Source organism: Leptinotarsa decemlineata, unplaced genomic scaffold (genome assembly GCF_025532065.1).
Source record: "Leptinotarsa decemlineata unplaced genomic scaffold, Ldec_3_MD MMD2_tig00026314_RagTag_RagTag, whole genome shotgun sequence".
Lineage (NCBI taxonomy): Eukaryota > Metazoa > Arthropoda > Insecta > Coleoptera > Chrysomelidae > Leptinotarsa > Leptinotarsa decemlineata.
Window position 1 is genome coordinate 5,845,339 of NW_027412684.1, and position 12,108 is coordinate 5,857,446.

Here is a 12,108-nt window from a genome sequence, read left to right on the forward strand (position 1 = left end):
CACGATTGGGGCGAACCAGTTCCTGCTGCGCGAAAAACATGTCGCTATGAAAATATACCTTAATAAACATGTCGCTACAAATACTTCGAAATTAGATCCCCGTTGATCAAATTCAGTCTGATAGAGAAATGAGAATTGCAAAATCAATCAAACAAAAAGCTAATGATAATGAAGTGATTTCACGAGAGCAGATAGAGGTCGAAATTGTTGTGTCAGATAAAAACGAATACTCTTCAGGTACTCATTGATTCAGGAATGAATACCAGAAATACGTAAGGAATCCCTCATCACAATAGGTAGGCCATGAATGGAAGTGATAAATGCAGGGCAGCGATCAAGAATCCACAACCATCCAAACTGAATTACGTTATTAAATTATATAAAATCAGTTTTTCTATTAGACTTGCTGTGTCGTCTCCAACCGGAAAAATCTCAGAAATGCTCATAAAACTAATTCAAACCTACACTAATTTCAAGCCGCGATTTAGCATGACTAATGCATATCAATTGGTGAATAATATTGAAAACGCAACTCTTTCTGATAACGCTAAATTAATATCGTTTGATGTCCAAAATGTATTTCCCAGTATTCCACCATTTGGAACAGTGGAGCTGGTTGAGCTGCTTTCAAACAAAAACCGTATACTTGTGATGCACTGTTTGGAACCTTTGGTGTAGGAATTAATATTACTGGAGTTTAAACAATTCAACCTTCCTCTTGAAGATGATGACTTGGTGAGCGAAACATGTGTCGAAGTGTTGAAATAACGGTTTGGTGTTGGGATAAAACTCCAGATTTATGTCTATCTTAAAATTATTTTCAATTTGACGAAAAGTTTTATTCATGCAGCGAAAGACTATTAATGGCAAATCCGTTGAGTCCTTTGCTGAGTGAAATTTCCAAAGATAATCTAGAGAATAAAATCCATAATTATCAGTTACTCAACAGTTTCTTGAACTGGTATAAATGCGTAGATGATATCTTAATCTGTTTCACTGGTACATCTGGGCAATTAGGTAAGTTTGTCAAATTTGTCAATTCCATTCACTACTGAATTATCTTGACTTGGTTTTCACGAAAATTAATAATAAACATGATTTTTTTAATTTTCCACAAATGATGCAGTCATACATAACGACTCTACACATTCCAACCAGCATAATATAGCTTCATTCAATAGTATGCTTCAAAGATTATTGAATATTATACTGTCGAAAAGTAATTTTCAGAGAAAGCTGAGTTTCATCAAATAAATCGCTCAACAACAAGTACAACGTGGATATTATCGACTCTGCTATTCTCAAAAAACTACGAATACAAGCCCCCAACTCCAAGAAACGATAGGGTCCGTTATAGGAAATTGTCATATCTTGGTAATCCCACCAATAATATCGCTCGTTTTTTTTTTAATAAATGCTTGAACATGGCTTACAGAACAAATAATATTTCAGAAAAATTTATTGAAAGCAATAAAGACAAAACTCCAGTGTCGTTTAGATCAGGAGTATATAAGTTGACTAGGGGCTCAAAACTTTATATTGGCCAAACGGTAAGAACAATTTCCCAAAGAACTGAAGAGCCTATAAGTTGTTTCATGGTTCATTTCCAGATTTGCAAATCATTTTTCAGCAGCAGAACATTGGTTTAATCATGACTGTGACGTATTATATTCAGAAGATACAAGTTTGAAACTCAATCTTTTAGAATGTTCAAAAATAAATAGATTCAAGGATTCAAGAATTCCATTCATAACATGTTTATTTGGATGAATTTGTGCAATTATTTTTTTTATATTATTGTTGATTGATTCATGTAAATTTGAGTTATTATAAACACGCGGAAGGAGCTATTTTAGGGCGAAACACGTGTTGCGTTTTTGTAAAACTATTCAGTGAAAATATAACAATAGAGTGTTTTTAGAATAGATTTTCAAATACTGAATTTGTGTATGATGCTTGTGAAATTCAAAATAAGAAAGAGCTACTATTACTTCCTATGAGAAACACCGTTGAAAGTTTAGAATTTGATGTATGAGTGTAAAAGAAGATAATATATTTCTATTAGCTCCTAACATTGTTCACATTGTGCTTTTCCTTAGGCTGGTCATGTTTTCCTTAACCCTTTCGCAACGGGTCTCTTTTTACGTGATATCGCTCATATACGGGGATTTTCAGTGATCTCGCATTCGTGCGTTTCCCGTTCACAGTATCCCCGCATATTTGCGTTTCCCGTTATATAGGTAAGGTGCGCATTCATGCGCTCATCAAAAAAATGGAGAATCTCCGTTTTTTGGATGAGATATAAAATCAAAATCCAATATGGAACTTTTGGATGATATAAGAAATCATGAAGCTGTGAGAATTGTATTTTTATTTCAACTCACAAAACCAAATGTAACAAAGAACGATAATGACAAACTAACCAAAGTCCATCTTCTCTGTAACGAATAATGAAAGAAACTTTTATTCTGTAAGGAATGGAACTGAAAATGTCTAGGAAATGAGATAAAAATCAAATTCAAGCCCAATAAACTTTTTTTGTATGATAACATTCGAAGCAAGGGATAGCACATAACGGAACATTACACAACTGGCACTGATATGTTGTTTCTCTTCTGACCTTTTTTTTACTACAAACAACACATCTCTTCCTCGTTTGCTTCTTTTTATCATCTTTAGGTAAATGTGACAAAAAATGCCTTCCAGTCAGTCTTAGAGGTGAGTCTTCATTTGCTGTTCTCCTACTTGAAGGTCGCGGAGTATCTACATGGAATCTGGCAAGGATCTGCTTTACTAATAAAAGCTGAAAATCTGCTATAAATATATTGTTACAGTTTTTCATCTTATAAACTGCATGTGCATTCAATAGCGACATGTCAAGAAGGTGAAAAAATACTTTTTTATACCACTTCACGCTTTTGCGTACAGATTCAATGGAACTTTGTAACATGTCAGCGCGATCTACTGCACCCATGTTCGCATTATAATCTATAATCACCTTCGGCTTTGAAATGTTTTCTTTTGTTTTATGATCTATTTTTTCTATAACATCCATATCAGATGTATGAAAGGTACTCAGCATATTTACCTCACGCTTGTCTTGCCATTTTAGAGCCAGAAGATTATTTGAGGTCTTGAATTCTATGTCACCTTTGTTCAGTTTTGTCTTCAACTGCGGCATGTTTTTTCTATTCTTCTTTACTGTGCCACATGCGTTTGTTTTTTGGGACCACAATAAATTATACAAATTCGGGCTGGTATACCAATTGTCTGTATAGAGTGTATGCCCAGCATTCATGTATTTTTCCATTAGGGTCAGTACGATGTTTCCTGATATCCCTACATCATCAGCTTCTTGCTTGATATCAGTTCCGGTACCACAATATATTATGAACTTCAATATATATCCTGTTTCACAGTCACAGAGAACAAAAAATTTCACGCCAAATCTATGCCTCTTTGAGGGTATATACTGCTTGAACGAAAGCCTTCCTTTGAACAGCATAAGGCTTTCATCTATGCAAACGTTCTCGAATGGATAAAATATATTCGTGAAAGAATTTTGGAGATGAGTTGAGACCATTCGAATTTTCCATAATTTATCTTCTTCGTTTCTTTCATCTGTATTATCCACAAAATGCAAATTACGCAAAATCGATAGATAGCGATCTCTAGAAAAAATTTGTCCAAAAATCGGCGTTTCTAGCAATGCATCTTTCGACCAGTAATCCGTGATCTTCAACTTTTTCACTAGAGGCATAAGTAACGAAATAGCTAAGAAACAGTATAATTCCGCAACGGAGACATCCCTCCATTTTTTCACATGATTGGCTGCCTGCTCACCCCGATTTTGTCTATAGAATAAATTGATTTGTTCGGCGATTTTCGTCATGAGAGAGTCATCGAAAAATAACACGAAACAATCCACTGCTTCAATATCATTCACTTGGTTAGAACATCCGGATTGTTCGTTATTGAATGAATGTTTTTTCGGTATATAGTCATATTTTGTCTCCCAATGTATTGCCTCGGTATTATTCTTCTTGGTTTTTTCCGTCCTCGGTTCTTCTGAAAATAATCGAAAGCCCTATTTTTATCTAGCCGAAGTATTATATCAGATGAGATCAAAAATAAAAAAAATTTATAGAATGATTACCAGAAGTAGTTTCTGTGCAATCACCTTCGCTCGGCAAATTTACTGGTGGATTCGAGTGTTCTTCAGTATAATCATTACTAGCCAATTCATTTTCTGCTATGAGATGGTTTTCCTCTTCGAAAATCTGGCCTTCACTATCTGAGCCACTTTCTGGGTCAAAATTCAAATCTTCACCATCGTCTTCTTCCTCAGACTGCGCCCAGTACTCTTCAAGATCCGCGTCGGTTAGCAGTTTTGTATTTTTCCAGCTCATTTTATGAAAAGAATACGTATAATTGAAGAAAACTTGCACTTTTGGGATCACCGTCGACGCTCGAGTGAATATATTGTGATTATAGAAGTACATGCAGTCGATATAGCCTCGCGTAGACAAACATGATTCAACAAGTTCAATCTGTCTCGCTTTCGTGCGACTCCCGCTTCCAAATGCTATTTCACAGCTTTCGAAATTATGCGTCTCCCGCATATATGCCAGTCAGCGATATGCGCTTATTTGCGGCTCCCGTCACGAAAGGGTTAAGTAGAGTGGCAGTGGCAGTAAGTTCAGTGCTACCTAGAGTACCTTGAAACTGGCATATATCAACAGGCTACTAGGTGTCTATGAAAGTTTAGAAATCGAAAACCATGGTATGAGATCTTACAGCTACACATCTTTCGTTCTCAACTACACTCTTACGTAACAAGTGAAGTAATCAATGTCATGATAGATAGTCAATGAAATATAAACTGGGAATTGAATGTTTCTGTGTATAACTACTCGAAGGATCCAAAGATTGTGAGAAAAAAAGGATTAAACTCAGAATTGATAGCTTAACCTTCTACCAAATATATGTGTGTTTGCAAAAACGAATTTGAAATGGTTTCAAAAATATCTTCCTGAAGGAAAAAATCACCTGAAGAAATTTCATTCGAATTGAAATTTTCTCAATACAAAAAATCATTTTCTTCTTTATCCTTTACTTTTCCAGCGCCAACTTAAGGCAAATAACCCCTCGACTCTATCGCTGAAAACTACAGCAATGGTTGATTCTGCAATCCCTAGATGTTTTTCCTGATTGTATGTATCCAGCTCGTACTGAAACTGTCCCCTTTTAGATAACACGACATCCACAACTTACGGGGCTCCAAAAAAGCATTCGTCGGTTTAGAAAGGATTTAGCGTCATGGATTATATTACCGATGTGATTGCGTTCCCACTTTCTAGAGAGCACTTACTTTCTCCTTTTCCCCGTTTGCAGTTCGACCAAAAGAAAATCCTGAATTCGGAGGGTTTAACAACGTCTTAGGTGAAGGACGATACCCACCGATAGTGGTCAACAGCGAATGTAGGGTCCGTTTAACCCTTAGAAGTGACCACATCGGGGCTTTATGGAAGATGGATGTAATCGGGCTGATATAGGACAACGCTTTCCAGTGGCAGGCTATTAGGTTTTTTCTGACCCTATTGAGTAGAAATCTACATAAGAGCCAATTATATTTGCTCCCACTTATGAATCGAGAATATTGAAAATCTCAAATTGATTGATTGTGATTGAAGTTCTTTCGAGAATGGTGAACGAAATTCACGTGATGACGTGGATAATGATGCGGGTATGATCAAGAATACGGTGTGGTAATTGATTTAAATCAAGCTTTTGGAAAACCTACAAAACATTCTAATGTAACCTAGAAAATCTAATATTTGCGAAAGTCTATCAGGACTTTCATTTCAACAAAACATCTCATAGAAGATTTGAAATTCATATTGAACTAAAGTCATCTTTGTCGAGAAAATTGAAGTTTTCATTGGATATCTTCGGGTATTTTCACAATTAGAAAAAAATATGGAAATTGAAATTATACGTGCACAAGGGCAAACTTTTTAGTTCACCCAGAAGAGTTACTGTGTAAATTATCATTATCAATCTTCACGTTTCGGATGCTAAATGTGCCTACGTCTTTTCAATTTGAAAAATCTAAAGTTATTTACATATTTTCATTCGCTGATTTGATTTATTTTTGAACTTTCTCGATAGATGTCAAAGGGGTTTTGAAATGTAGAATATTCCAAAAGGACGAAACGAAAGCACTACAGATGAATTCCCAAGACGCTCTAACAGCGGTGCCTGTGCGAAACTAGAGATTCACATTGGATTTCAATCGCTGCAGATTAAATCCATTTGGAAAAACGTGCACAGGAAATGTATTCCACATAAACGCAGTTCTCAAATTGGAAGAGTTCTTAACCAGTGAAGTTTGAGGTGTGCTGAGTTGAACCTCAAAACGATGAGCAGCCTCACTCTGTCGCGTACGAGGTGTTCCGTTACTATACATATTCTTCTTCAAGGCGGGTAGGAGCTGTTTGGAATACACTTCTGTTTCTTGGTGAACAGAACATGGTATCCAGGTCAAAATTAGATTAGGGCGACATCCTACCGGCAACATATCTGTCAACAACGTGGACCAATCAGTGTTACAGTGTTGACCAATTAGAAGGACGTCTTGACGCATTGACGTCTCGTAATCGTCTTTACACCATCCCTACCATCACCTTTCTCACCCTCTGAAAATATAAAACTTAAGCCCAAAAAATGTGCTGGTGTAGATAATATTCCATCTTATATTATAAAAGGTTGTTCGGAGTTTTTCCAACAACCGTAGATTTATATATATATATATATATATATATATATATATATATATATATATATATATATATATATATATATATATATATATATATTTCTTTGAGGAAAAATGAGTTTCCATCACGATGGAAACGTGCTATTGTAACTCCATTACACAAATCTGGTAATATGTCACTTATAGAAAATTACCGGCCAATTGCTGTGTTACCTGCTCCTGGTGAATTGTTCGAACAGTGGCAGCTAAAGTGTGGCACAAAGTAAAGAATTCAATAAATGAAGAACAGCACGGCTTTGTGACAAAAAAGTCAACTTCCACAAATCTTTTATCTTTCAATTATGACGTACTCAGAAGTCTGGAAAATTCTACTCAGGTCGACGTGATATACATAGATTTCCAAACAGCGTTCGACAAAGTAAATCATGATGTATTGTTAAATGAACTTTCTCTATGTGGAGCTTAAAATAACTATGAAATTTTTAACATCGTATTTGAATGAGAGTGTGAAAAATAAGTTACCATTTGATACGTCAAAATGTATTGTGATCACTTGCACAAGAAAGAGAGATAAAATAGAGTATGCATATGAAATGAAAAAATCAGGTTGGCACGAGTTAGTAATGTTATAGATTTGGGGGTACGATATGACTCAACCCTGTCATTCAAAAATCACATTGAAATAGTAGTCTTTCAGGATTCACGGAGTTTGGTTTTTGTTTTGAGACAAAGTAAACATTTTAGAAATTACCAAACAGTCATTAGGATATGATCTGGTGAGACCCTTACTCGAATATTGTGCAGCCGTTTGGCACCCGTATCATTTTATATATAAAAATAATTTGTAAAAAATTCAAAATAGATTACTGCGGCATTTATATTATAAGAAATATGGAGTCTACCCAGATTATAATTCTGTGAGAACTAATCTCAGGAAAGAATTTGAAATCTCGAGTTTCGAGAAAAGAAGGTTATACATAATAATCACAATATGCTACAAAATTTATAATAATTATCTCAACTGTCCCAAGTTATGTTGTTTAATGAACCGAAGAAACCCTATCAAAATTATAAGATCAACCACTTTTTTCGAAATTCCATTAGTCACCACGACTCAAGGTACCCCAATCGTAACGATGCTGAAAGTCACAAATAATACACTACTAATGTACGAACTCAGCTTTGTCCAACCCCCTAGAGAATTTTTCACTGGTTTGAAAAATTATATATCGAGTGTCAATCAATATCTTCTCTGTCATATTTTTGAATTAGTTATTTTTTTACTTTTTTCCTATTACATAGGTATAGCTTTAGTTTTTTTATTGTATACTAGCTATGACTTCACGATACATCTATAATGATTTTCTCATGTAATTAGGGGACACCTGTATGAGAATAAATAATTAAATAAATAAATGAATACGACTGAATATGGGCCTCGCCAGTTATTTGTTGCTGAGACTGAGATATAACAACATTGGTCCTCTTGGTGAACGAACATTGTACTAATGATGTATGTTGCAGTATCAGACGAAACTTTTTGTACTCCAGGCTCCATTCGACCATGGCCTACCAGCTACAATGTTTGTGATAATTTTGACCTAAATTTGATGTTCCTGTTAATACGCGCTACTCGTTTACAGCTGATTTTGAAACACAATTTGGCTCAATGGAATGAGTTCTTCAAGCTCAGTGTGGCGACAGCCACGGTGATTCGTTCAGTAAACGAATCTTCAGTTTCACTGAAAAAACCATTTTGTTTGTTTCAGCTCTACCCAGATCGGAGCCCAAAATAGAAGGTTTGGCGTCATCTTACTTGGAAGGAGATACTGTATCTGCCAAATGTATATCGGATTTTGCAGATCCGGAACCTATTCTATCCTGGAAGATTAATGATCAAGAAGTGAGTAGAACATACGAGTATTCACAAATTAATTCGATAAAAATTAGGATACAGTCCATACGGATATTGCATTTTTTATTGTTTTCTTTTAATTTCTAAAAATCAAAATATTGATAGATAAATAATGGAACGTACAATATATAGAATATATTTCTTCAAACAGACAAAATATCGCCTGCGAGTTTTTTTAAATGGAAATTTGATAGAAATTTCGAACAGATATAGAAAATGAATATATACTCTTGGAGTATAAATTCATTTTCAGTCCATTTTCAATCCAACTTCAAATTGAAAAATTCAATTTGAAGTTGGATTGATTGGATATAAACAAAAATTTCACACTGAATTACAAACTTATATTTCGCGTTCTCATCAAGATATTCTGAAGCAAACGGAACCTTCATTTTTATTCTCTCAACCTCATCTTTTTCTTATCAGTGTTTTTTCTCATCACTAATTCTCAGGAAAAACAAATGTTCGTCCAGCTTTGATGAAGATAAAAAATAATGAATAATTTGTTGTCTTTCATTATTTTGTATCTCACTCTTTTTATTATGTTCCTTTCATCAATAATAATTAAAATTCTCAGAAAGGACAAGCAGGTGTCCAGCTTTGATGAAAATAGAAAATTTGTTATCTATTATCTTTTGGAACCATTGAGAAATATTTTGTAGATTTTTCAAATACTGAAAAACCTTAGAAAAATGACACTGATAAAAACAAAAGGAAGAGTGAAGTTTCCACAGAAATAACACATAAGTTCAACACAAAACAAGAAAGAGAAAGATATCTTCATATTTCAAACACTATTAAACCTGGTGTTGTTACAGATATTGAGAAAAACAATATGAAAACAAATGAGATAGTTTTACACAATTGCAAATAATAGGGAAAACTTAAATTAGTGTAATCGGAGGAATTTATAAATAGAAACTGAAACAAAGAAATATGAACTGCATATGAATGAAAATAAAATGAAATATGAGGAAATGAGAGAAAAAACAAGAGAACAAATGGAATTAATTCAAAATGAACAAATTGAAAATTGTAAATGTCGATAATTTTAATTACCACGAAATATTCATTGAAAAAACCGGAAGAAATAATTCAAGTAAGATTTATCACACAGGCCTTTGGAAAACAGAAAGATGTCAAAAGTTAAAAAACTTATAAAAAAAATCAATAAACAAAATATCAGTATGGTCTGTCATCACATATACAATGGAAACAACAGTAAAATAAGGAGAAGGAAACACTAAAATGAAAAATAATAAGCATGACTTCAGAACTTGATATAACCCCAAAAAGACAAATAAACTTTTAAAAAATCTGAATTTACGACCAGGAAAATAGTCAGATCACATAGTTTGGAATAAACAGAATACGTGATAAGAACAGCAGTTACAAGATTGACATCAATCCAATGAAGTTAAGAATACAAGGACCTAAAGATACTGAAAGTGATATGAAAGAAATAACAATGCAGAACTAGGAAAATATGAGTTCATATAAGATAGGGCTAACACTGATTATTTAGTAACAAAAATATATTTTGGCTTCCTGGTGTTGAGTTCACTTCAATTTCTTGAATAATGAACGAAAGTTCAAGTTACAAATTTTATAGTTTCCCAGATTGTGTTAGGTGAATATACTCAAAAAAAGTTGATTAAAAATCATTTTTCTGTTTGAATAACAAATTTGCCCTAAAAAAATCTCAATTCAAAATATCATATAGATTCACAGAATAAACTTCAATATCTCACCAATATGTCTGGAATATAATTTGAGAGTGTCTGAAATATATATTTATCAAAAGAATTTGACGTACTTCAATAGTAACCGAGCACTACGATATTCCAGCGCTTTCCATGAAATTGTGTACAATCCATAAGTGCGGCATTCAAAGAAATATCTTCGCCGTTGTCTGTGTCTAGACATATCGCGATACACAGATTTGAATCGTTTGTGATGTGAATATAGAAATAAGTTTTTGCGAGAATCATGCGACGTGCTGAAATAGCCCATTATTGAGTCTAAGCGATATGGGACTGTTTCTCCCGCGAGAACTATTCCAATTGAAATATTTATGTTCTATACGGCTTGAGGAAAAGGGGTTTTATATTTGTAGTGCCATTCCCCTGAGTGGAAAAAGTTAATAGTGGAAGTTTGGCAATTTAGGATTTCCAGTTCAATTTAAATGATTATATAGGATGCTCATCTATTGAAGTTCCTTGGAATGTGGTTAGCAATATTTCTTGGTTCTGACTTTCATTGTTCCGAAATGTATTAACCAATTTGAAATGTGGGAAAATAATTAAATGGCACATGTAGGCCACTAGAGAAAGTACCCACATCTGGATAAATTAGAATAAAAAACTTATATGTACAAAATACACATGTACAAGAAAGCTCCATCTACTCACAATCATATGGTGATCTTAAGATTCAACTGCAGGTTGCCATAAAATATAGCCATATATTGGAGTCCATTTGAACCCCCAACAAACTCATCGAAGCGGAAAGCGAAAGTGTCTTTCTTACATAATTATAGTAGTAGTAGTAGTAGTAGTGTTTATTTTTCTTGTTCAAAAGAATAAAATTATTGTTCACAATATCTTCATAAAATAACAAAAAATACGTCAGAAAAATACGTCGTAAATAAAGAGAGCGTTTTCACACTAGACCATTACACTATATATGTTTGAAAGTATAAAATTATTTTTTACATCATTTTATAAAAAAACACAGAAAAACGTCAAAAAAACGCATTAAAAAAAGGGCAGACTCCCTTCTAATACGTAATAAATATATAAAAAGTTGAACAATACACATTACATTATATATATATATATATATATATATGGGAAAATGCTTAGAAGTCATCAAGTGAGTAGCAATTTTTTTCAAGAAAATTTTTTTCAATCTAGACTTGAAGCTTTTCAACGTAGGTGAGTTTTTAACCGAGTCATCCAGCTTATTGAAGAATTTCGGGCCGAGATAAAGAAAACTTTTTTGGAATAAGGTCGTTCTGTGAGTGTTGGGCATCAGAAAATCTCTATAACGGGTAATATAACTATGTTGCTGGGTTGAAAATATACGTTCGTTCATGTAAACATAACTCATAGATATACAAACCGGCAACTGTAAGTATTCCATGGTTTACATACATACATTACATCTGATGTTACTTGATCTGTCCATAAGTCCACTATATCCTTCTTCGAAAAATATTTTGCATTCTCTTTCAGTGTCTCAATCAGGATATCTATTGGGCAATTCGGTTTCAGGATTGCTTGTATGGAAAAGTTGTGCTTATTTTGTTTTCCAATGAACTTTGCAATGTCCCTGCCATAGTGGCCAGCTACGATCAAGATTTTATTAAACTTTGTTTGACAGTTTACTTTCCCACATTCTTGACCGTTATGGA

General features: G+C 33.9%; 1 protein-coding gene across 2 annotated transcripts in view; it reads left to right on the forward strand.

Moving 5' to 3' along the window:
• Positions 1 to 12,108, forward strand: part of LOC111504605 (uncharacterized) — a 346,996-nt gene that overhangs the window by 280,831 nt on the left and 54,057 nt on the right. For both annotated transcript variants that reach the window (XM_074181482.1, XM_074181483.1), the window contains exon 5: positions 8,548 to 8,681. In XM_074181482.1, coding sequence (XP_074037583.1) covers positions 8,548 to 8,681 — 134 coding nt within the window. The remainder of the gene's footprint in view (positions 1 to 8,547; positions 8,682 to 12,108) is intronic.